The 27,262-nt window shown below is 47.4% G+C and overlaps 1 protein-coding gene across 4 annotated transcripts in view; it reads right to left on the minus strand.

Annotated features, from left to right (window-relative positions):
• Positions 1-27,262, minus strand: part of LOC141265130 (ATP-dependent translocase ABCB1-like) — a 1,603,396-nt gene that overhangs the window by 596,599 nt on the left and 979,535 nt on the right. For 3 of the 4 annotated variants that reach the window (XM_073677833.1, XM_073677831.1, XM_073677834.1), the window contains exon 20: positions 397-474. The exons of the other annotated variant lie outside the window; for it this stretch is intronic. In XM_073677833.1, coding sequence (XP_073533934.1) covers positions 397-474 — 78 coding nt within the window. The remainder of the gene's footprint in view (positions 1-396; positions 475-27,262) is intronic. 4 annotated transcript variants of the gene reach the window in all.

The raw sequence follows: 27,262 nt of genomic DNA on the forward strand, positions 1-27,262 counted from the left end.
GTGAGGCTGAGCTTTAGCACCAGTGATTGGGAAATTCCCGTTTACTACCTCCTCCTCTTGCAGCACATAATGTCCTCTCCTCCAGTAGTCACGCAGCCTTGACAGTGCACAGCTGAACACCTCTGCCCCCTCCTCATAGATCTCTCCCTCCTCTGGGATCTGTCTGGTAAGTGACCGGGCCAGAGACAGAGATTACTCCCTTTCAGTATTACTCCAGTAATTTTGATTGGAAGAAAAGGGTTGTAAACTGCACTATCCTGGTTATAAAAAATATCATAAACCATGATAAATTTGAAAAAAATATTATAAGTTATATGCAGAACCTGAGTATCACCATATTAAAATCCAGAATCTGATATTTATTAGCAGGAAAAATCATAGAAACAACTACATTACCTGTCGAAGCAATGCCTTAAATGACAAAGATCTGAGCCTCATTGTTAGACTTTCCCCAGACTTTCCAAGCATGAAACCCTGAAAAATATATTTTGTGAGAAAAAGTCTATTGCTATCTTTTGAGTCTAGCTTATTCAGAATTATACGGTGATGCTGTTTCAGAGATGAAAATTGTAAGATTTTTGAAAAATTCCATGGAGTTCTAACACAGTGGTTTTGAATCAAATCCAGGGTTATGTAAGAAAATCTGCTGTAAATACTAACCAAATAATTATTTTATCATGCAATAGACTTTGTTAAAGCTGATGATGATTTAGGTAGTGTGATGGTGTTACCTGATAATTAGATACCTGTGACATGTATGTCGGTTCCTGTCCTTGCTGTCTCTGCTTGTGGGCAGAGCTACACACTTGTTGCGACGCAAGGTGACAATTCTACTTCTGTGTCCTCTGACGCTTGTAGTTCTGTCAGTACTGGGAGATCAGTAGTTAACTTTTCTGTATTTGCTTCCTTCTGTGTGGCCAGGGCAGGGTTCCAGGCTATTTAGGCTCCTAAAAGGCTGTTATCCACTGTCAGTTATAATTCAACTAGAGCCTGTGAACATATTAGGATCCTGGTTTAACTCGCTGTAGACTTTTCTGATCTTGACTGCGATCCATTTTTGACTACACTCCTGCCTGGTGATTTTGTCCTTGTACTGACCTTCTGATTCTGACCCACCTACCAGACTATTCAGTTTGCCAGCACGCACCACCGAATGGCAGCTAACTCCTTGGGTCCCTATTAAATCCAGATCCTTACACAGGTGTTGAAGGGTGAAGGCCAGGGCAACCCCTGGGATCTGGAGAAAGGAGTAGCTAGCACCAAACCTGTTCGTGATTGCCATCTTTAGATCTGCCGCGAACATTGCTCCCATTACAATACCTAAAAATATGAAAAAATACTTGCACTTCCATTTTTTTTTTTTCTAAAATGGGACTACAAATCAATAAAACACAAGGAATCTTTCCTTTGCTTTATGATAACTTTTGGCACATTTTGGTGTCATTTTTATTTTTTTTATTTTTTAGACACATTTATAAAAGTTGTGTGCCATTTTTAATGAATCTTGTGCCTTAGTCATTACTCTTGCTCATTGCAACCTAAGCTCCAAACTGCTGATTAGGGATGAGCGAATGTTTCAATAGTCGGTTCGGATTACGATCGTTGAATTTGCAACAATTTATTCGTCGAATATTTTCCAAACATTACCGAACGCCATAGGATAATAATTGTTATTATTACAGCAACATTTAGTCCGTGGCACTTTGCATGTGAAAAAGGGTCACCGTCGGTGACTCACTGACTGGTACAAGAGGAGAGCGGACCCTGCCCACGAGGGTGCACAAATTTATAAGGGATAGGTGAAGATAGAGTAGGCCAGGGTACAGCCAGTTGTCAGGGGTATAATGTAACGAGGGTTAACGCAGATTGTATGCTTGTCACAAAAAGTGGGTCTTCAGCTTCCTGTTCAAGTTTTCCACGGTAGGCGACAATCTGATGTGTTGGGGTACAGAGTTACACACTAGGAGGGACAAATCTTGTATGCAATTGTGGCAAAAAGAGATAAGGGAGAAGTAGAGAAGGAGATTTTGGAAGGATGGGAGGTTGCATGCAGGTAACTAGTACAGGGAGAATAGGTCACACATGTATGGGGGAGACAGGTTTTCGATGGCTTGGTATGCCAATGTTAGGCTTTTCAACTGGAGTCTCTGGTCAACAGGGAGCCAGCGCAGGGCTTGACAGAGGGGAGAACCCTGGGAATAGCAGGGTGACAAGTGGATTAATCGGTCAGCATAGTTTCGGATAGATTAGAGGGGTGCAAGAGTGGTAGAAGGGAGGCCACAGAGCAGGAGCTTGTAGTAGTCGAGGCGGGAGATGATGAGGGCGTGCACTGGTGTTTTTCTAGATTCATGGCTGAGGAATGTGCGGATTATCGAGATACTTTGGAATTGGAGTCAGCAGCAAGTGGAAAGGGCTTGGATCTGACGGTTGAAGGACAGATCAGAGTCAAGCTTGCGGGACTGGGGAGAGTGGGCAGCATTCACTTTGATGGATAGGTCAGTTGGGGGGGATGAATGAGATGGTGGAAAGATGATGCATTCTGTTTTATCCATGTTAAGTTTTATAAATCTAACAGAGAAGTAATATGAAATAGAGAACACACATTGTGGGATTCTGGTTAGTAAGGAGGTGATATCAGATCCAGAGAGGTAGATCTGTGTGTCATCAGCATAGAGGCGATACTGAAAACCGTGAGACTATGAGCTGTCTTAGGCCGAAGGTGTAGATTGAGAAGAGCAGGGATCATAGAACTGAACCTTGGGGACACATAGAGGGTGAGATGAGGAGATGGTGTGTGAGTGGGAGACACTAAATGTCTTGTCGGTTAGGTATGAAAAGATCCAAGACAGGGCCAAGTCTGTGATGCCGAGAGATGAGAGTCTGTAGTAAGAAGGAATGGTCTACTGTCTCGAAGGCAGATGACAGGTTTAGGAGGAGGACAGAGTAGTCTTGCTTGGATTTGGCAGTTAATAGGTTGTTGGTGATTTTAGTCAGGGAAGTTTCAGTGGAATGGTGCAGTCGGAAGCCAGATTGTAAGCGGTCAAAGAGGGAGCAGGAGGAGAGGTGGGAGGACAGTTCGAAATGGACGTGTTGATCCAGTTGTTTGGAGGCATAAGGGAGAAGTGAGATGGGGAGATAGCTGGAAATAGGATGGGTCAAGGGAGGAATTTTTGAGGATGGGTGTGATCGAGGTATGTTTGAATTAAGAGGGGAAGACACCAGTTCTTAGTGACAGGTTGAAGAGGAGTGTTAGACTTGGGATGAAGATTGTGGCATGGTTTGGAGAGAGGTGGGACGGTATTGAGTCAAGTTCACAGGAGTTCTCCTATTCAAAGTCCCAATAAAACAGCAATATTATTAACTGAGACAGGAGGAGAAGGAATCCAAGTTCTCCAGTAAGTTTCTCCAGCATGACCTGTATGTTATTGTTAGATATCAGAGGGATAACATAACTAGGCTTTGCCAAGGTGCCATAGTGCATCTTAAGTCTTATAGACCCTGCACTTGGGAGCTTACTTTCTATAGGATGGTGGGGAAGAAGACAGTAGGTTGTGGAGTTGCATTAGCTCCGGTGGTGTTGAGGTGGCAGCGAGGCAATGGCAGGCTGTAGGCTGTCTTGAAGAGATGGGATTTCAGGTTCTGTCTGAAGGATCAGAATGTGGTGGCTAATGGGACATGTTGAGTAGTGATGAGTGAGCACTAAAATGCTTGGGTACTCGGGTCGAGCAAATTGGAGTGCTCGAATGCTCGGTCCGAGCAAAGAGCCCAATGTAAGTATATGGGAAACTCAACCATTTTTCCGGCGGCCCCCCCGGCAGTCTGCAGGGGGCCTAAAAATTGCCCAAATCGATGGGAACAGTGCCCCAAATAATGTGGGAACAGCATGGGGAAGAACGCTGGAAGCATTTTTGACTCCCAGGTCACTGCTGTCAATAATGTTGTCAGAGATATTACGCCACTTTTACAAACTCACAATAAAAGATACAAAAACTAAACCAAAATGGATTTTCCTGGGAAATATGTTAAGGAACATCCTTTCCAGGGTAATGACTTGCATGTAGGGCAAAATAAATATACAAAAACAAAAATGTTCCTCCACACCTTGGGCTATGTTCACACGTAGTGTTTTTGATGCGTTTTTGCACTATTGCATTGCTTTCAACAGTGAAAAATGCATTCTCCGGGAAATGTCATTTAAACATTTTACAACCTTATATGGCCATGTGGTGTGTGAACCATCATCAGACACATCCTGTTTCATTTATGAAGGAGGGACTCTGAAAGTCACAAACACTATTTTTACAGCTTTACTATTCTTAAAGGGCCAGCAGTCGGCTATGCTTTGTTATTCCCATTATAAAAGAGTGGGTTTCCTATACTGTTATTGTGTATGAAGTGGCTGTAAGGTCTGCCAAAAATTTGGACGCACCCCAATACCCCTTTGAAGAAACATAGAGGAGGGTCCAGTAAAAAACATGTTCCCATTATAACTGAGTGGGTCTCCTATAATGGTAATGCCCATGCAGTGACTGCAAGGGCTGCCAAAATTTGGGAAAAACCCTAATAACAATTTAAAGATCCATAGAGCTGGGCCACAGTAATGATGTGCTCCCATTAGACAGGAGAGGGTCTGCTATCCAGTTATAGGGTATGCAGTGAGTCCAACGGCTACCAAAATTTAGGAAAAACCCCACTAACAATTTAAAGACACATAGAGCTGGGCCACATTAACGACATGTTCCCATTAGAAAGGAGAGGGTCTGCTATACAGTTAAAGGGTATGCAGTGAGTCCAACGGCTGCCAAAACTTAGGAAAAACCCCACTAAATTTAAAGACACGTAGAGCTGGGCCACAGTAACGACATGTTCCCATTAGAAAGTGTAGTATCGGCGTCTCTGCCCCTTGACAGGCAGAGACACCGTCCCTCTTACCGCCGCGCTCCCCGCCCGGCATCCTCTGGCACTACTGCATCTGCTGCTGCCGGCACACGCAGCTTCCCGGGCACTGTGCTTAGGGCGCGCGCGCGCTCCCTCCCTCTTAAAGGGGCCGCGCGCACCGTCCTAAGGAGTCCCCGGCCAATGGCCGGAGGACATCCCATATATAAGGCACCTCCTCCAAAATGGAGGTGCTCGTGCAAGGTTGTAGTTTTGTGTGTTATACTCTGCTTCAGCCCTCAGGTCCTGCTGCTAGCCTGACTACCAGTCCAGCCCGCCAGCCTGACTACAAGTCCAGCCCGCCAGCCTGACTACTAGCCCAGTCCGCCAGCCTGACTACAAGTCCAGTCCACCAGCCTGACTACTCTCCAGCCCGACAGTCTGTCTACAATCCAGTCCGCCAGTCTGTCTATGGGCCCTGCCCGCCTGCTTACCTGGAAGCACCTGCCCGTTACCTGCCGTGCCTGCCAGCCCGCTTACCTGGAAGCACCTGCCAGTTACCTGCCGTGCCTGCCAGCCCGCTTACCTAGAAACACCTGCCTGTTACCTGCCGTGCCTACCAGCCAGCCTACCTGGAGGTTCCTACTTGTTACCTGCCGTGTCTGCCAGTCCGTCTACCCGGATCACCAGTCAGCCTGCCTGCCGTGCTCATCTGCTGTATCGGTCAGTCCCTGCCTTCTGACCCATGGGAGTCACCTGCTCTCAGACAAGGTCAGTCCCAGAGTAGCACCCGGTCCCTCTGCTCGGTCCTTCCCTGGTCACAGAGTCGATTGAGCCGCCGTACGACCTTGGTCGGTCCGAGTTGATACCTAGTTACGCCCCTCTGGTCCCTCCTTGCACCGCAGCACAGAGGTTCCACCACCCGGATCCGTAACAGTTTGCATGGGCCATGGAACCCGGTGGCCCCCAGGCCCCCGTGCTCTCTGACCTGCACCAGGAGGTCTCACGTCAGAGAGTCCAACAGAAGACTATCCTGTCTCTTCTACGGACTGTTAACTCACGCCTGGACACGCTGTCCACCCCGTCTGTGTTCGTCTCTAGCCGAGCGACACCTGCTCCTGTGCCACCACAACCCATTGTTGCTAAGGCGCCCGACTATGGACCCCGGCTCTCGGCACCCCCACATTTTGCTGGTGCCCCTTCCCTAGCTCGGGGCTTCATCAATCAGTGCTCCCTACACTTTGAACTCCTGGCACACCAGTTCATATGAGACCAGGCCAAGGAAGCATTCATCATGTCTCACCTCCCTGGAGAAGCACTAGCTTGGCTAAACCCCCTGTGGGAGAGAGGGGACCCCCTGGAGTCTAATCTACCGGCTCTCCTCGCTGCCTTCCGGAAGGTCTTCGATGAACCAGGATGAAAATCTTCTACTGCCTCCGCTCTTCTCTGTCTCCGTCAAGGGAGTCTCTCCGTGGGTCAGTATGCCATACGTTTCCGGACCCTGGCATCGGAACTTGCTTGGGATAACGAGTCTCTTGTGTCTGTCTTCTGGGAAGGTCTTTCCGGACGGATTAAGGATGAACTAGCCGGTCGGGACATTCCTTCCACCCTGGACGACCTAGTGTCGTTGGCTACCCGGATCGACATCCGTTACCAGGAACGTGCCAAGGAGACAACCCGGGAGAGTATATTTCCGTATCTCGCACCAACCTCCCAAGAGCCAGTACCGCAACCAACAATTCCCAGGGCACGCTCGCCCGAACCCATGCAAGTTGACCAAACCAAGATGGCCAAATCTCGCCTGGAGACACGCCGAGCAGAGGGGAGTTTATTCTATTGCGGTAATAAAGGGCATCAGATCAGTTCATGCTTGGAGAAGTCGGAAAACTGCAGTGTCTAGGACCGCTTGGAGAGGTCATCCTAGACAAGAGTAAAACCTCTCCGTCATTGACTCTATCTGTTTGTATTTCCAGTGACGAAACACGCTTCTTTGAGACAGCCTACCTGGATTCCGGATCCGCCGGGAATCTCATCTCACAGGCGGTAGTGGAGTGGTACCAGATTCCTACCATGCATCTGGCTGAACCTCTGGCGGTCGTCTCTGTGGGCGGGAGGCCTCTTCCAGTGAACATACTGCTCGTCACAGAGCCTGTAACCCTTCAGGTGGGAATGCTGCACTCGAAGAAGATCTCCTTTTACATGCTGTCCAGTCTCTCTCACTCTCTCTTGCTTGGTCTACCCTGGCTACAGAGACATGAACCCATTCTGAATTGGCGAACCGGTGAGGTGCTCCGTTGGGGGCAGGATTGCCGTGAGACCTGCTGGGTCCCGGTTCGCCCGGCTCGACCTCCATCTACTCCGGCTAATTTACCTGGTCTACCGGCACCTTACTGGTCCTATGCAGATGTCTTCGACAAGAAGGAAGCAGAGACACTGCAACCTCATAGGCCATATGATTGCCCTATCGACCTGGTACCCAGTGCCACTCCACCCCATGGGCGTATTTACCCGTTGTCGTTGGCCGAAACCCGGGCCATGTCGGAGTACATCGAATAAAATCTGGCTAGGGGATTCATCCAGAAATCTACCTCTCCGGCTGTAGCTGGATTTTTCTTCGTAAAAAAGAAAGACGGTTCACTACACCCCTGTATTGATTATAGAGGACTCAACCAGATTACTATCAAAAACAAATACCCCCTGCCGCTCATCTCTGAACTGTTCGACCTCCTTAAAGGCGCGAAGATCTTCACCAAGCTTGATCTTCGTGGGGCATATAACTTGGTCCAGATCCGCCAAGGAGACGAGTGAAAGACGGCATTCAATACCCGGCACGGCCACTATGAATACCGTGTGATGCCCTTCGGCCTCTGTAATGCTCCAGCTGTCTTCCAAGAGCTAGTTAACGACATCTTCCGTGACCTCTTATATTCATGCGTAGTGGTGTACCTGGACGACATCTTGGTCTTCTCTCCGGATCTACCCACACATCGGAGGGATGTTCGTCAGGTCCTGCTTAGGCTCAGGCAGAATCACCTATATGCAAAATTTGAGAAATGCCTCTTCGAGCAGACCTCTCTTCCGTTCCTTGGCTATATTATCTCTAAGACAGGTCTACGGATGGACCCCGAGAAGGTCTCTGCCATCTTAAAGTGGCCCCGTCCGGAGGGGTTGAAGGCTATTCAGCGATTCCTGGGCTTCGCCAACTATTATCGTCTCTTCATTGCACATTTCTCTTCCCGGACTGCTCCCATCTCTGCGCTCACCTGAAAGGGAGCAAATCCTAAGGAATGGCCGTCCGAAGTGGAGGAGGCCTTCCTTTCCTTAAAACAAGCCTTCTCTTCTGCCCCTGTGCTGCACCGTCTGGATTGCAACAAACAGTTCTTTCTGGAGGTTGATGCTTCCTCTTCCGGAGCCAGAGCGGTGCTTACCCAGAAATCTCTCTCCGGGAGAATGGTAACCTGCGGCTTCTTCTCCAAGCTCTTCTCCTCGTCCGAGCAAAATTACTCTATAGCAGATCATGAGCTACTTGCCATCAAATTGGCGCTGGAGGAGTGGCGTTATCTGCTAGAGGGGGCTCTTCACCCGTTGGTCATCTACACTGACCACAAAAACTTGACATATCTACAGAATGCCCAAAGACTCAATTCGCGTCAGGTCCGGTGGTCTTTGTTCTTCGCCCGCTTCATCTTTACCCTACATTACCGCCCGGCGGACAAAAACGTTAAAGCCGACGCCTTGCCCCGTACCTTCCTGTCGTCCGATCAAGAGGAGGAGTCTATGCATATCATCGATCCCTCCAAAGTGATGAATGTGGCCCCCTTGGACCTGTCTCGTCTCCCACCCGGTAAGACGTTTGTAGCGGTTCCGAATCGTAAACAGGTTCTTCACTGGGGTCATTCATCCAAACTAGGCGGCCATGCTGGCCAGAAGAAGACCTTCCTGCTCATTACCCGGCATTTCTGGTGGCCTACCCTGTGCAAGGATGTTGTAAACTTCGTCACGGCCTGTTCGTCCTGTGCTCGCAATAAAGTTCCCAGACATCTTCCAGCCGGCCGTCTCCTGCCTCTTCCCGTACCTGCTGCCCCGTGGCAACACATTGCTATGGACTTTATTACTGATCTCCCTGTTTCTGCCGGTTGTACGGTCATTTGGGTGGTCGCTGACCGCTTTTCTAAAATGGCCCACTTCATCCCTCTGCCTGGTCTCCCGTCTGCATCTGTGCTGGCTAAGGATTTCATCCTTCACATCTTTCGTCTCCACGGCCTGCCCCTCCACATACTGTCTGATCGAGGGGTCCAGTTCACTTCGCGCTTCTGGAGAGCTACGTGTAAACTACTCGATGTCACCTTGGACTTCTCCTCTGCTTACCATCCACAGTCCAATGGCCAAGTGGAACGTATCAACCAGATCCTTACCAGCTACCTCCGGCACTTCGTCAATGCTCACCATACCGATTGGGTGGGGCTCCTACCATGGGCCGAGTTCTCCTACAACAACCATGAGAGCGAATCTTCTTCCAAGTCCCCGTTCTTTGTGGTCTATGGTCAACATCCCCGGATTCCGTTTCCCGTTTCCGCTGCTGTGGACAACCCTGCCGCGGAGTCTCTGGTCAGTGAATACTATTTGGGAGGACACTAGGTCCGCACTTCTTCAATCCTCCGACCAGATGAACAGACATGCTGATAAGAGACGTATGGATCCGCCTCAGTTCCATCCGGGAGACAAGGTTTGGCTCTCCTCCAAACATGTTCATCTCAAAATACCCTCCTATAAGTTGGGTCCACGGTTCATCGGTCCATTTGAAGTCCTCAAGCAAATCAACCCAGTAGCCTACAAGTTAAAACTCCCGGCCACCTTACGGATTCCCAACTCCTTCCACGTATCTCTCCTCAAACCAGTTGTGCTTAATTCTTTTTCCGACAATCCAGGAACCTCCCCAGCTCTGGTCTCCGCTGAGGACGTCTATGAGGTAGAGAACATTCTGTCCACCAAGAGGGTAAGGGGAAAAACCTTTTTTCTGGTTGATTGGAAGGGGTTTGGCACAGAGGAGAGAACTTGGGAACCCAGGGAGAACATCCATGCCCCGCTTCTCCTTAAAAAATTTCTTTCAGGACCAAAAAGAGGGGGCGTAAAGGGGGTGGGGGTAGTGTAGTATCTGCGTCTCTGCCCCCTGACAGGAAGAGACGCCGTCCCTCTTAAAGCCGCGCTCCCCGCCCGGCGTCCTCTGGCGCTCCTACATCTGCTGCTGCCGGCGCACGCAGCTTCCCGGGCACTGTGCTTAGGGCCTGTGCGCTCCCTCCCTCTTAAAGGGGCCGCGCGCGCCGTACTAAGGAGTCCCCGGCCAATGGCCGGAGGACCTCCCATTTATAAGGCACCTCCTCCAAAATGGAGGTGCCCGTGCAAGGTTGTAGCTTTGTGTGTTATACTCTGCTTCTGCTCCCAGGTCCCGCTGCTAGCTTGACTACTAGTTCAGCCCGCCAGCCTGACTACAAGTCCAGCCCGCCAGCCTGACTACAAGTCCAGCCCTCCAGCCTGACTACTAGCCCAGTCCGTCAGCCTGACTACAAGTCCAGTCCACCAGCCTGACTACTCTCCAGCCCGACAGTCTGTCTACAGTCCAGTCCACCGGTCTGTCTATGGGCTCTGCCCGCCTGCTTACCTGGAAGCACCTGCCCGTTGCCTGCCGTGCCTGCCAGCCTGTTTACCTGGAAGCACCTGCCAGTTACCTGCCGTGCCTACCAGCCAGCCTACCTGGAGGCTCCTGCTTGTTACCTGCCGTGTCTGCCAGTCCGTCTGCCCGGATCACACGTCAGCCTGCCTGCCGTGCTCATCTGCTGTATCAGTCAGTCCCTGCCTTCTGGGAGTCACCTGCTCTCATACAAGGTCGGTCCCAGAGTAGCACCTGGTCCCTCTGCTCGGTCCTTCCCTGGTCACGGAGTCGATTGAGCCGCCGTACCACCTTGGTCGGTCCGAGTTGATACCTAGTTACGCCCCTCTGGTCACTCCTTGCACTGCAGCACAGAGGTTCCACCACCCGGATCCGTAACAGAAAGGAGAGGGTCTGATATCCAGTAATAGGGTATGCAGTCCAACGGCTGACAAAATTTAGGAAAGAGCCCACTAAATTTAAAGACACATAGAGCTGGGCCACAGTAATGACATGTTCCCATTAGAAAGGAGAGGGTCTTCTATCCAGTTATAGGGTATGCAGTGAGTCCAATGGCTGCCAAAATTTAGGAAAAACCCCACTAACAATTTAAACAAACATAGAGCTGGGCCACAGTAACGACATGTTCCCATTAGAAAGGAGAGGGTCTGCTATACAGTTATTGTGTATACAGTGAGTCCAACGGCTGCCAAAATTTAGGAAAAACCCCACTAACAATTTAAAGACACATAGAGCTGGGCCACAGTAACGACATGTTCCGATTAGAAAGGAGAGGGTCTGCTATCCATTTATAGGGTATACAGTGAGTCAAGCAGCTGCGAAAATTTAGGAAAAACCCTACTAGCGATTAATACACATATAGCTGGGCCACAGTAACGACATGTTCCCATTAGAAAGGAGAGGGTCTGTTATACAGTTATAGGGTATTCAGTGAGTCCAACGGCTGCCAAAATTTAGGAAAAACCCCATTAACAATTTAAAGATACATAGGGCTGGGCTACAGTAACGACATCTTCCCATTAGAAAGGGGAGGGTCTGCTATCCAGTTATACGATATTGTCACGGGTGTGTCAGAGGTGACAGACAGTCGCCCTGCAATGCTTTGCAGGAGATCTCCACGTTTGGCAATGCAGACAGCTGCCTAGAGAGGAGGCTGTGTTTAGGACCCAGCGACTACCTCTCTTCAGTCTGGGTGTATATATATCTGGTGTGTCTAGGTGGGCGTCGCCGGTTATACTCATTTCTACTTGGAACTTGGCTGAAACAGCATCACATACTCTCTGGAGTCTTGAGGCCGTGTGCCCTGTTGGAGTTCTTCTAAAGCTGAGTTGTTGCTCTCCTGTGTTGTTTTCCCCTTTTGTCTTTAGAGTGCTAGTGGAGGTTGACTAGTGCTCATCTCCTTGCACCACCAGCTATAGCCTTACGCCAGGGATAGTAGGGAGAGGCACGTTATCAGCGACAGCTGCGGAGGCTGTATAGGGACGTTAGGGGAAGAAAGGGTGACGCTAGTCCAGATTAGAAGCTCACCTCTTCCCCCCTTTCCCTAGTGACTGGGCTCCTTTTCCCTTTCCCCTCTGTGTTACACTCCCACCTGGTGTGACAAATATGCAGTGTATTCAACTAAAATTTAGGAAAAACCCTACTAACAATTTAAAGACACATAAAGCTGGGCTACAGTAACGAGTACGACATGTTCCCAATAAAAAGGAGTGGGACTCCCATACTGTTTGCCTATGGAGTGAATGCAACAGCTGCAAAAAATTTGGAAGAACTCCAATGTCCCTTGCAAGAGACGTAGAGGTCGTAGGGCCTCCTGAAAAAAAATCTCCCATTATTAGGAATTGGTCTCCCATACTGCTTGCCTACGCAGTGAATGCAACGGCTGCAAAAAATTTGGAGGAACTCCAATGTCCCTTGCAAGAGACGTAGAGGTCGGAGTGCCTCCTGAAAAAAATTCTCCCATTATTAGGAAACGGGTCTCCATACTGTTAGCCTATGCAGTGAATGGAATGGCTGCCAAAAATTTGGAGGAACTCCAATGCCTCTTGCAAGAGACATAGATATGGTGATATGGTAGATATGGTGGTGATATGGAGGATAATGTGGAGGATGAGGATGAAGAGAAGGAGGAGGACAAGAGCAAATAGACAAAATCAGGAAGCATATACCCATGCTTGGGTGTGAAGACAGAGGTGGATGGGAATAGAGATAGACCTCCCAAAAAAAAGACAGTATATTTGAGTTTATGTTACGCTGCAATCATTCGGTGGTATTGAGAAGTCTGGCCAATCTAGCCTTTGCTCATTTTTATAAGAGTCAGCCTGTTAGCATTTTTAGTTGGCTGGTGGATGCGCCTATCAGCTATAATTCCACCGGCGGCACTAAAAACCTGCTCTGACAAAAAGCTAGCAGCAGGGCAGGCCAGGACCTCCAAAGCATAGAGAGCCAGTTCACGCCACATGTCCAGCTTGGATACCCAATAATTATAAGGCACAGAGGCACAGAGGAATAAGGGAGGACGTTGGTACGGTTGACAAGGTACTTCCTCACCATCTTCCGAAACTTTTCCCTCCTTTTGAGAGTACCCCGAGCCTCAGGGCCTGTGCGATGGGAGGTTCTGAGAAAACTGTCACAGAACTTTAACAGTATTCCCCTGCCTCTGCTCCTTAGTTGTCCAACAAACTGTGACCTCTGCTGCCAGCGTTTTCAGATGGGAATTTTTTAAATAATTCCGCAACAATGGCCTTCTCGTACTGCACCATTTTATTAGGCCTATCCTGCAACGAAATAAGAGACAGAAAGTTCTCCTTGTAGCATGGGTCTAGAAGTGTCAACAACCAGTAATGACTGTCATCCAAAATTTGGACTTCGCGAGGGTCGCGGGAAAGGCAGCGTAACATAAACTCAGCCATGTGTGCAAGACTGCTAACAGGCAAGACTTCCGTGTCCTCACCAAGAGGACGACTGACCATGCTCTCCTCCTCTCTATCCTCAGGTTATCCAGGCTGAACAGATGGTATGACAGTTGTGCAGGTAGCTCCTGTTCTTCCTCCTCCTCTTCCTCATTGTCACCTAATCCACATTGGGATGAGATGAGCCTGGGATGTTTGGAATCACCCTGTATGGTTCCTTGCTCCATCACATCGTGCTCCACCTGCAATGCATCCTCTTTAATTGTGAGCATTGAGCATTTCAGAAGACAGAGAAGTAGAATGGTGATGCTAATTATGGCGTCGTCGCTGCTCGCCATCTTGGTGTAGTCCTCAAAGTTTTGGCGGATGGTACACATGTCTGACATCCATATCCACTCCTGAGGTTTCATGTGTGGAGTCTGACCTGAATACCGACAGCCTTGTTGGTGCTTGTAGTCAACAACTGCCCTCTTCTGCTCACAAATCCTTCCCAACATCTGTAATGTAGAGTTCCAACGCGTGGGGACATAGTAGCTCAGTCGCTGTGCTAGAAGTTGAATACGCTGCTGAAGCATGGCAAGAGCGGCAAAAGCTGTAGCTGACTTTCTAAAATGGGCACACATGGCGCACTTTTGACAAGCAGATCCAGATAGGTTTTGAGAAACTGCTGAACCACGAGATTAAGCACATGGGCCAGGCATGGTACGTGTGTGAGCTCGCTTTGCCTCAGTGCTGCCACCAGGTTGCAGCCATTGTCACACACGACCATGCCTGGCTGTAGGGTCAGCGGTGTCAGCCACAGATCTGCCTGCTCTTTCAGAGCTGTCCACAACTCTTCAGATTTGTGCGGTTTGTCACCTAAGCATATTAACTTCAGCACAGCCTGTTGCCGCTTGGCCAAGGCAGTGCTGCAGTGCTTCCTGCTTGCGACTGATGTGGTCATTTCGAAGATGGAGGCTGAAGAGGAGGAGGAAGAGGTGTAGGAGCTGTAGAATGTGGGGGCAACCCTGATTGACCCAGGGCCCGCAATCCTCGGCGTCGGGAGGGCGTGATCCGTCCCAAGGTCCGACTGGGTTCCGGCTTCCACTATATTAACCCAGTGTGCCATCTGCGAGATGTACCGCTCCTGCTCACAAACACTTGTCCACGTCTCTGTGGTTAGGTGGACTTTCCCACTAACTGCGTTGTTGAGGGCACGGCTAATGTTGTGGGACACGTGCTCATGTAATACTGGGACGGCACGCTGGGAGAAACAGTGGCGGCTGGGGACCGAGTATCGAGGGACGGCCGCCACCATCAGGATGCAGAAAGTTTCCATGAGCCTAAAAGGCAACATTTTGAGGGCAAGCATTCGGAAAATGTGGAAATTTTGTAGTGTGGCCTCTGGGGGATTGGCTGTGTATTTGAGCTTGCATTCGAAGGACTGGGGCAGGGACAACTGAACGCTGCACTGGGACAAGGACGTGGACGTGCCTGCTAATGGTGCTAGTTAAGAGTGTGCAATGACACGTGCAAGGTGGGAGGCATCTTGGCATGAGTCATGGACAGGGGATTGGCATGCACGCACAACAGCGGAAGTAGCAGTGTTGTCACCCACAGACACTGTTGGTGAACCATGGGGTTTGGCCCACTTAGTCAGGTGCTTTGCTGCCATGTGCCTGATCATGCTGGTGGTGCTCAGGATGCCAGTTTTGCTAACTCTCTTGATGCTGGCCTGGCAGGTGGTGCAAATAGCCTTTTTGGGGTTATCTGCAGAGTCTTTAAAAACAACCAGACTCGGGAAGACCTAACAGTTGCACTGGCAACTTCCATCGTGTTGGCGTTACGAGAAGCGCTTTCCCTACCTTGTATCTGCGGCCACCACACACCTTCTTCCTGCCTGTTGTGGTGCTATGCCTCCCACCCCCTGTGTGCTGCTGTCCTTGCTCTGTATGTCCCCTTACCAGGTTGGGTCAGTTACTACATCATCCACCACCTCGTCTTCCACTTCCTCACACTGGTCCTCCAGACTTTCTGGCAATTGTGTCTTATCATCATCCACCGCTTGTGACTGTAATTGCACTTTCCCACCGTTGCCTTCATGTGACCATGGCTGCTCCAATATTTGGGCATTACCACACGCGTTTTCATCTTAACTCGCTTGAACCTGGCCGGACGAAAGGCCCGAATCTACAAATGGAAAAATGAACAGCTCTTCTGAGTGTCCAAGTGTGGGATCAGTTGTCTCCGGGCACTGGGCATGGTGGAAGGAAGGAGGATCAGCGTGAGAAATATGCGGTCCAGACTCAAGGCTACTGAGACTTGACCGTGTAGAAGACAGGGTGGTGTTGGTGGTGGTGACAAAGTGACTGGAAGCATTATCTGCTATCCAACCAACAACCTTTTGACACTGTTCTGGGTTCAATAGTGGTCTACTGCGGTTCCCTAGTAATTGGGACAGGAAAGTCGAGTGACAAGATGTGGGTGGCACAATTTGTTGTGGCACAATTTCAGCTTGTCCACGGCCACGTCATCGGCCTCTGCATGCGCCATCACCATCAAGTCCACTTCCCCGTCCCTTGCCACACACCTTACTCATTTTAAAGGGAGGACAATATTTTCCACGTTCACGAGAATAGGCTGATTTTGGAACGCAGTTATATGTGATATGTCTGACAGAGAACCACGGTTTAACAATAGCAGGCCTGTAATTTAATAATACTATTCTTCACAAAGACCTAGTGTGAATAGCTTGACTGACACACTGCAACGAAATGGAAGGCAGAAATGACTGATTTTGGAATGCTGTTATATGTGATATGTCTGAGAGAGAACCACGGTTTTAAATAACAGGCCTGTAATTTACTAATATTATTCTTCCCAGAGACCTAGTGTGAATAGCTTGACCGACACACTGCAACAAAATGGAAGGCAGAAATGGCTGATTTTGGAACACTGTTATATGTGATATGTCTGACAGAGAATCACGGATTTAAATGGCAAGCCTGTAGTCTACTAATACTATTCTTCTCAGAGACCTAGTGTGAATAGCTTGACCCACACACTGCAACAGAATGGAAAAGGAGGCCAATATTTTCCAGGTTCGGTTCAAATTTTTGGATTTTTATCGCTGAAATATGGAACAGATCTGGCTGTATTCAGCAGTGCTAACAAGCAAATAGTGCAGAAAAATGTGTACTCTGGATTGCTTTTTAAGCAAATAACTAGGATTAAGATTAAAAAAAAATTGTCCTGGCCCCTGATACATGGGGCTATGTCTACAAATATCTGTAATTACACAGCAGCAGACAGGACGTTCAATGGACCCTCTTGCACTATATGCATTGCAGTCTGTCACATACCCTGCCAGTCTGCCTAACTCCTGCTAGCACCACTGAATATATGCAGCTTGATTAGTCCTCAGAAGGACTGTTAGTTCAGATGGATATATATACATGTTGTGGAATACCTATACTAACTATAAACAAGCAAATCCCTCCCTAACTCATCAGCAGCAGCTCTCCCTACTCTGCCTTGTACCAGGGTAGACTGTGACGGGCATAGACCTGATGATGCTGTGCGGCCAGCCAATCACTGTAATGCCCACAACCAACATGGCTATGGCATTAAAGTGCGTGGCAAGCAATTCATGAATGTTCATTGGCTCTCTAAAGAGAGCAAAACATACAGGGCGGGGACCTGAGTTCCCGCCCGAGCAACCCAGAAATACTTGTCGAGCACCGTAATGCTCGGGTGAGTACCGAGCAGTGGCGAGCACGTTCACTCATGCCTAGTGTTGAGGCACAGAATACCAGAGGATGGGGGATATTTTGTAGAAGTCTTGTAGGCGATTGGGTGAGGAACAAATAAGTGTAGAGGAGAGAAGGAGGTCTTGGGAGGACCAGAGATTACATATGGAAATATATAGGGAGATTAGTTCAGAGATGTACAGAGAAGAAAGGTTATGGATGGCTTTGTATGTCAGTGTTAGTAGTTTGAACGGGATACGCTCGGCAATTGGTAGCCAGTGAAGGGATCTTATAGATTGCAATCTTATAGATTGTTGGAGCCAGTCTACAGTAAAAAAAAAAAGCAGCCATAGAGTGTCCAGGAACCTTCACACAGACTTTTCTTAGCCAGGGCTGCTTCTCGGCAGGGTTGGACGGGCCCACCAGAGAACTGGAGGCAACTCCGGTGGGCACTGGCTTCTCCTTCAGGAGAGTTCATAGTGCAAACCTTGCAGCTGCTATGGGGCTCTTGAGCGGGGGAGAAAGGTGGGCCCTCAGAATCAAAACCTCTGGTAGGCCCAATGTTGTTCAGTCTTGCACTGCTTCTCGGTGTCAGTTGTATTTCACATCAGCCATATTCTTTAGCTCAGTGAAAGAACTGGCAGAGGGAGAAGCCATATCTACTCCTAGGCTGTCATTTCTCCCAGGAAAGTCCTGTAACGCATCTTGTTCCATAAGCAATGACAGCCCATCGAACATCAGCACACACTTCTCGGTGGTTCTTTGACACACAAAGATCTTTCTTGAATTTTATGACTACAGGGTTGGGCAATGGCCTGATCTGCAATGTGTTTTGAGAAATAACTTGCATAAGCAAAGCCACGGTTTAGTTCTCTCAAGATCATCATTAATGAAACTCATACAGTTTTCCCACAGACTGAAAGATGGGTATCAAGATGTCCAAGACAGCCAAGACTTCCCTGTCTTCACCAAGAGGATGACTGTCCATGTTCTCCTCCTCCTCCTCTTCATTATCACCCAATCTGCATTGAGATGAGGCTAGGCTGTGTAGTTTCACCCTATATAGTTCCTTACTCTGCCTGCAATGCCTGCAATGCCTCCTCTTTAACTGTGAGCACCAAGCGTTTCAGTAGTCAGAGAAGCGGGATGGTGATGCTAATTATGGTGTCATCGCCGATCACCATCTTGGTGGAGACCTCAAAGTTTTGGAGGACGGCACAGATGTCAGACATCCATGCCCACTCAACAGCTCTTATGTGCGGAGGCTGACCTGAATTACGATGAGCGTGTTGAAGCTGGTACTCAACAACTGCCCTCTGCTGCTCACAAATCCTTCCCAACTTCTGCAATGTTGATTTCCAACGTGAGATGACCTCACACACCAGTCGGTAAGCTGGAAGCTGCAAACGCTGCTGAAGCACTGTATCACACAAGGTGTGGGAAAGACTTAGTGCAATACAAAGGGAAGAGGGAAAGGGAGCCCAGACTCTACGGAAAGGGGGGAAGTGGAGACCTCCTAGGTTGATCTAGCGTCACCCTGTCTCCCCTAACATCTCTGTATTGGCTCTACACCAATCGCCGCATGCGTACCTCGCCCTGTCTTTCCCTGGCATATGGCTAAGTCTAGGGAAGGGAGGAGAGGAGCACTAGTCAATCTCCACTAAACACTATAGACAACAGGGATGGACAAACAGGGGGAAATTGCTTCGCTTTAGACAAACTCCAGACAAAAGCGAACACGTCCTCAAGCTCCAGAGAGGACGAAGTACTGCTTTTGCTAAAGCTTTCACAAATAGTAATGAATATCACCGACACCTCCCTCTGAAACACAGCATGTATTTATACACCCAGGCAGGGTGTTAATTAGTCAGAGGGATGTAGCTGCTGGGTCCTAGAGACAGCCTTTAAGAAGATGTCTGTAATGACAAATGTAGAGATCTCCTGCAACCAACTGCAGGGCGACTGTCTGTCACCCTGTCACCTCTGACACACCCATGACACACTGGCAGGGTGGCGGAAGTTGTAGCTTATTTTCTGAAATGGGCACACAAACATTGTACTTTCACAAGCAACTCTGGCAGATCTGGGTAGGTTTTGAGAAACCGCTGAACCACTAAGTTGAGCACATTTAGTGCTCTCTCATTACTAATGTGAACCCCTGTATGGAGTACAATATCAGCACCAAAGAACTAAAAGATGAAATATAGCCTGCTTTATATACCACGGTACTAAGAAAACCAATTTCGATTATATCATGTGTACTCCTGTGACAACAATATCTTAACCAAAGAATTAATTTCACTAGAGTAGAACTAGTATAATGGCCACTGGCAACTCTTCCACTACAGCCAACCCTGCAGATGGAGACCCAACCAGGAGTGAGACCACTATTTCCGTTGCCAACAAATTGGAGATGGTGGAGTTCAATCTCTTAGCTTTGTCATGTGTAGGAGGAAGCAATCTTTTACGTGACCACAACTTTAGTTCATTGCTGAGAGAGGACAGAGTACGGTGAAGCAGACAATTTGCTAGACCGTGAATGAGGTGCAGGCGGCGATGTTACGGTAGATTGAGAAACATGTGGTGTCCTCAGTGAAGCAAACACAGCAGGCATGTCCACTTCCACTACAGCTGACGGGCTCTCACTCAGCCTAACTGTAGCGGGTAAAGAACCGGAGGTTCTGTGGTCAGAGACCTGCGTTACAATACTTGGCATGGTAACAGAGGAGGAGGAAGAAGCAGCAGATGCGATTGATGGGGTGGTTGACGGTTGTTGAGGTCCGCTGGTCCGCATTTTATAGCAGTGAGATTGGCAATGTAAAGCATGTTGATTGCGCATGTGAAGGTTTATGCATGTAGTAGTCAAATTATTGTACTTTTTCTCTCTACTGAGTTTTTTCTCGCAAAGTTTGCCGATAACGTGAGTTGACTCATCCTTTGTGGTCTCAAAAAAGGCCCAGGTTAGGCAACCCTTGCCGCCCCTGCAAACTGCAGACCTACGACCACTGCTGGCCACATCCACAGTAGTGGCTAAGGATGCAGTGTTTGTCGCGGTTGCATTACTCCGTGTGCACCGTAGGACGCAACGTAGCCCCCTCGTCTTCCTCCTCCTCCACCTCCTCAGATGAGCTACTCAGCTGCGTGCATCTGGGTTCACACCAAGTGAGATCCACAGCCTCATCAAACACCCTCGTCTTCCTCCTCCTCCACCTCCTCAGATGAGTTACTCAGCTGCGTGCCTCTGGGTTCACACCAAGTGGGATCCACAACCTCATCATCATCCAAAGTGTTATCCCATTCCTCGCCCTGACAGTCACCCTCCTCCTCTTCTTGCCCTGACAGCACAGTACAGTCCGCGTGAACCTCATGTATCTGAATCTTATCAGGATCACCCACGCCTCCCCCAGTGGTTAATGTCTGGGGATGAGAGTCAGTAAGCTGTTTGGACCCAACTTTTTTTACTGTATGGAGAACAATATTTGCCCAAATAAATTTAAGCAGAGATGTAGTCAGCTTTCTATACCAATTTTGAGTTTATCATGTCTGTGCACCCCTGTGTGGAGAACAATATCTGCACCAAAGAATTAAAAGATGAAATATAGCATGTTTTATATTCCACGGTAGAAAGAAAACCAATTTCTATTTTTTGTGTGTACCCTTGTGAGAACAATATCTACACCAAAGAATTAATTTCAATAGAGTATAACTATTATAATGGGGACCAACACCTCTTCCACGACAGCCAACACAGCAGATGGAGACCCAATCATGATTCTCCACATTTACAAAAATTAGGACCTTAAACCACCAAAGTGGCATCAATTTCAGTAAAGTAGAAATTGTAGAATTAGGAACTACACCTCTATTAGTGGCAGACACCAGCAAAGTGGCATCAATTTCAGTACAGTAGAAATAGTGTAATTATGACCAACACCTCTTCCAGTACAGCCAACCCAGGAGATTGAGACCTAACCAGGAGTGTTCACTTTTCCCTAAATTAGGGTCTAACACCACCGAAGTGGCATCAATTTCACTAGAGTATAAGTAGTATAATGGGGACTGACACCTCTTCCACTACAGCCAACCCAATAGATGGAGAACCAATCAGGATTCTCCACATTTCAAAAAATTAGGGCCTAAGACCACCATTTCTGTGGCCAACAGATTGGAGATGGTGGAGTTCAACCTCTTAACTTTGTCATGTGTAGGTAGAAACAATCTTTTATGTGACCACAACTGCGGGGCCGAGGGCTGGCTGCAGTGCTGATAGAAGGCAGAGTACCGGTGAACCAGAAAAACTGGTGGACCGTGAGTGAGGTGCAGGCGAAGATGTTACAGTGGATTGAGAAACATGTGGTATGCTATTTTCATCTTTTACATTTTAAAAATTACAAAAAGGAAAATGGGCCGATGCAAAAGTTTGGGCACCCTTGGAGATTCGTGTGCTGAGATAACTCTGACTAAGGTTTCAGACCTTAATTAGCCTGTTAGGGTTATGGCTTGTCCACTATCATCACTAGAAAAGGCCAGGTGATGAAAATTTCTCAGCTTTATAAAAACCAAGCCTCCTCTAACCTGGTGCCAAAAAGCTGCAAGCTTTGGGTTCTTCTAAGCACCTGCCTAGCACTATGAAAATTAAAATGGTGGAGGAAGGCTATAGGAAGATAGCAAAGCGTTTTGCCCTTCCTCAGTTTGAAATGTAATTACGAAATGGCAGTTAACAGGAACAGTGGAGGTCAAGATAAGGTCTGGAAGACCAAGCAAAATGTCAGTGATAGCTGCTTGTAGGATTGATAGAGAGGCAAATCAAAACTTTTGACTGCAAAAGACCTTCAGAAAGATTTAGCAGACTCAGGAGTTGTGATACATTGTTCTACTGTTCAGAAACACCTGCACATATATGACCTTCGTGGAAGAGTCATCAGAAGAAAACCTCCTGCATCCTCACCATAAAATTCAGTGTCAGAAGTATGCAGAAGAACATCTAAGTGCATTTTGGAAACAAGTCCTGTGGACCGATGAGGTTAAAATAGAACTCTTTGGCCCCAATGATCAAAGGTACACTACCGTTCAAAAGTTTGGGGTCATTTCAAAATTTCATTATTTTTGAAAGAAAAGCACATATTTTTTCAATGAAGCTAACATTAAATGAATCAGAAATACACTCTATTAGTGATGAGCGAGCACAAAAATGCTCAGGTGCTCGAAGCTCCGGTCGAGCACATTGGAATACTCGGGTGCTCGACCCGAGCAACGAGCCCAGTGTAAGTCTATGGGACACTCGAGCATTTTTCTGGTGGTCCCCCCCGGCAGTCTGCAGAAGGTCAAAAATTGCCCAAATCGATGGGAACGGTGCTTAATTAAACGTCAGGCAGGCAGAATATATAGGCAGACAGGCAGGCAGGGTATATAGGAGGGTGAATGAAAAACAAAGCAGGGCACTTGGAACACACTAGTGCCCTCCAATTTTCATGCACCAGTCTCTTTAAAAAAGCCGTCCGGCAATTCCTCAGCAGCATACACCGGTACCCGACAATTTAGAACAGAAAGAATAGAGCATCACACATAGATTAGATAGATAGAAACATGTCAGTCACATATATAATAAGTACAGTGATAGTGTTGATTACTGTACTTGTCATTTAGTGTTAAAATAAAATAAAGGATTTATTAAAAAAAATGGCGTGGGGTTCCCCGTAATTTTAGTCTCTAGCGGAGGTTAAGCAGATGGCTGGGGCAGATGTTTGAAGCCTGGGAAGGGGGTAATACCCACGGAGCTTCCCAGGCTACTAATATCAGCCCCCAGCTGAATATCTAGCCTTTACTGGCTATTAAAATTGGGGAGCCCAAAAAAAAATGACGTGGGGTCCCCCCTATTTTAATAGCTAGCAAAGGCTAGGCAGACAGCTGTGGGCTAATATTAATTGCCCAGGAAGGGTGCCATGAATATTGGCCCCCTCCCAGGCTAGAAACACCAGCTATAAGCCGCCCCAGAAATGGCGCATCCATAGGATGCGCCAATTCTGGCACTTAGCCTCGCTCTTCCCACTGCCCTGTAGCGGTGGCAGTGGGGTAATAGGGCTGGGGTTGATGTCAGCTTATAATGCCAGCTGACATCAAGCCCAGGTTAGTAATGAAGAGGCGTCTATGAGACACCCCCATTACTAACCCCATAGTCAAAGTTAAAAAAAACACAAACACCCAGAACAACGTCCTTTAATTTAAATAAACACACAATTCTTTAATGTTCTAAATTAAACCATAATTACCATCACGCCCATTCCAGCTGAAGCCAATGTCTTCTGCAATAAAAGTAAAATAATAAAGCAACCACATCCTTACCTTTATACAAATGCACAGGCAACCAGCACTGCAGCGACTCAGTCCTTGTGCAGAGACTCCAGAAGCTCGACCTCATCAGCTGGAGCAATCAATCTTACCATCGGGTGCAACTCCCTCCAGAAACCAAGTAAGTCACAATTCATACATGAAGAAAGGTACATCGAGGTGGCACACCGATGTAATAAAATCTTGTTTCATTCAATTTCCATAAATTGACCCGTGGAAGCGTGATAGACACGCGAAACGGCCGTCGTCCTCAAAAGGTGCCGCTTCCCTGCATTTTTAATGGAAATGGAATAAAAGATGATTTTATTACATCGGTGTGCCACCTCGCTTTCTTCATGTATGAATAATCCTTACCTTTCCATGATTCCCAGGACGGCTCCAGCTCTGCTACATTCACATGACAGGCTGGATCACACTTGCGGTGAGCGTGAGAGAATTCTCCTGCGCTCACAGCAAGCGCAGGAGAATTTTCCCACGCTGTCAGTGACGTGCATGAGGTGAGCTGAGTTCATTGGACATGAACTCGACTCATCTGGATGCCGTCACAGCCAGACACTGAGGAGCGCAAGCATGCCTGCGCTTCTCAGTGTCTGCGGCATGGCAAGCTGGATGGCAGCTTTCGGCTGCGATCCAGCCTGTCATGTGAATGTAGCAGAGCTGAAGCTGTCCTGGGAACCATGGAAAGGTAAGGATGATGTTGCTTTATTATTTTATTTTTATTGCAGGAGATCGTTGGCTTCAGCTGGAATGGGCGTGATAGTAAGTATGGTTTAATTTAGAACAATAAAGAATTGTGTGTTTATTTCAATTAAAGGACTTTATTCTGGGTGTTTGTGGTTTTATTTTTAACTTTGACTATGGGGTTAGTAATGGGGGTGTCTTATAGACGCCTCTCCATTACTAACCTGGGCTTGATGTCAGCTGGCATTATAAGCTGACATCAACCCCAGCCCTATTACCCCACTGCCACCGCTACAGGGCAGTGGGAAGAGCGAGGCTAAATGCCAGAATTGGCACATCCTATGGATGCGCCATTTCTGGGGCGGCTGACGGCTGGTGTTTCTAGCCTGGGAGGGGGCCAATATTCATGGCACCCTTCCTGGGCTATTAATATCAACACCCAGCTGTCTGCCTAGCCTTTGCTAGCTATTGAAAAAGGGGGAACCCCACGTCATTTTTTTGGGTGGTCCCCCATTTTAATAGCTAGTAAAGGCTAGGTATTCAGCTGGGGGCTGATATTAGTAGCCTGGGAAGCTCCGTGGGTATTACCCCCTTCCCAGGCTTCAAACATCTGTCCCAGCCGTCTGCTTAACCTCCGCTAGAGACTTAAATTAAGGGGAACCCCACGCCAATTTTTTTTTTAATAAATCCTTTATTTTAACACTAAATGACAAGTACAGTAATCAACACTATCACTGTACTTATTATATATGTGACTGACATGTTTCTATCTATCTAATCTATATGTGATGCTCTATTCTTTCTGTTCTAAATTGTCGGGTAGCGGTGTATGCTGCTGATGAATTGCCGGCCGGCTTTTTTAAAGAGACGGGTGCATGAAAACACTATTGTTATTTTTTTAATAAATCCTTTATTTTAACACTAAATAACAAGTACAGTAACCAACACTGTCATTGTACTTATTATATATGTGACTGACATGTTTCTATCTATCTAATCTATGTGTGATGCTATATTCTTTCTGTTCTAAATTGTCGGGTACCAGTGTATGCCGCTGCTGAATTGCCGGCTTTTCATGTTTCACTGTGAGCACTGTTCCCATCGATTTGGGCAACCACTGTAATGTCACAACCACCATGTCTGTGGCATTACAGTGAGTGGCAGACAATCCCTGCATGATTGGTGCTCTAAAGAGCGCCAAACATGCAGGACGGGGACCCGAGCTCCCGTCCGAGCATCTCGAAAGTACTCGGCGAGCTCCGAGCATCTCGAGTACTGAGCATGCTCGCTCATCACTACACTCTATACATTATTAATGTGGTAAATGACTATCCTAACTGCAAATGTCTTGTTTTTGTTGCAAAATCTACATATGTGTATAGAGGCCCATTTCCACCAACCACCACTTCAGTGTTTAATGGTACATTGTGTTTGCTAACTGTGTAAGAAGGCTAATGGGTGTTTAGAAAACCCTAGAAAACCCTTGCACAAGTATGTTAGCCCAGATGAAAATGGTTTGGCTGATTTGAGAAGCTATAAAATTGACCTTCCTTTGAGCTAGTTGAGAATCTGGAGCATTACATTTGTTTGTTCTATGAAACTCTCAAAATGGCCAGAAAAAGAGAACTTTCATGTGAAACTTGACAGTCTATTCTTGTTCTTAGAAATGAAGGCTATTCCATGTGAGAATTTGCCAAGAAACTGAAGATTTCCTACAACGGTGTGTACTACTCCCTTCAGAGGAGAGCACAAACAGGCTCTAACCAGAGTAGAAACAGAAGTGGGAGGCCCCGCTGCACAACTGAGCAACAAGACAAGTACATTAGAGTCTCTAGTTTGAGAAGTCGACGCCTCACAGCTCCTCAACTGGTAGCTTCATTAAATAGTACACGCAAAACACCAGTGTCAACGTCTACAGTGAAGAGGCGACTCCGGGATGCTGGCCTTCAGGGCAAAGTGGCAAAAAAAAGCCATATCTGAGACTGGCTAATAAAAGAAAAAGATTAATATGGGCAAAGGAACACAGACATTGGGCAGAGGAAGATTGGAAAAAAGTTTTATGGACAGACAAATCAAAGTTTGAGGTATTTGGATCACACAGAAGAACATTTGTAAGATGCAGAACAACTGAAAAGATGCTGGAAGAGTGCCTGATGCCATCTGTCAAGCATGGTGGAGGTCATGTGGTGGTCTGGGGTTGCTTTGCTGCTGGTAAAGTGGGAGATTTGTACAAGGTAAATGGGATTTTGAATAAGGAAGGCTATCACTCCATTTTGCAATGCCATGCCATACCCTGTGGACAGTGCTTGATTGGAGCCAATTTCATCCTACAACAGGACAATGACCCAAAGCACACCTCCAAATTATGCATGAACTATTTAGGGAAGAAGCAGGCAGCTGGTATTCTATCTGTAATGGAGTGGCCAGCGCAGTCACTAGATCTCAACCCTGTTGAGCGGTTGTGGGAGCAGCTTGACCGAATGGTACGCAAAAAGTGCCCATCAAGCCAATCCAACTTGTGGGAGGGGCTTCAGGAAGCATGAGGTGAAATTTCTCAAGATTACCTCAGCAAATTAACAGCTAGAATGCCTAAGGTCTGCAATGCTGTAATTGCTGCAAAGGTAGCATTCTTTGACGAAAGCAAAGTTTGAAGGAGAAAATTATTCTTTCAAATAAAAATCATTATTTCTAACCTTGTCAATGTCTGAACTATATTTTCTATTCATTTTGCAACTCATTTGATAAATAAACGTATGAGTTTTCATGGAAAACACAAAATTGTCTGGGTGACCCCAAACTTTTGAACGGTAGTGTATGTGTGGAGAAAAAAGGATACAGAATTTCAGGAAAAGAGCATCTCGCCAACCATTAAGCATGTGGGTGGATCAATCATGCTTTGGGGTTGTGTTGCAGCCAATGCCATGGGGAACATTTCACAGACAGAGAGAAGAATGGATTCAATGAAATTTCAACAAATTGATGCAAACATAACAACATCTGTAAAAAAGCTGAAGTTGAAAAGAGGACGGCATCAACAAATGGATAATGAT

The sequence above is a fragment of the Phyllobates terribilis genome, unplaced genomic scaffold (genome assembly GCF_046119375.1).
Source record: "Phyllobates terribilis strain yellow unplaced genomic scaffold, ASM4611937v1 Scaffold_4__5_contigs__length_816908805, whole genome shotgun sequence".
NCBI classification, from domain to species: Eukaryota; Metazoa; Chordata; class Amphibia; order Anura; family Dendrobatidae; genus Phyllobates; species Phyllobates terribilis.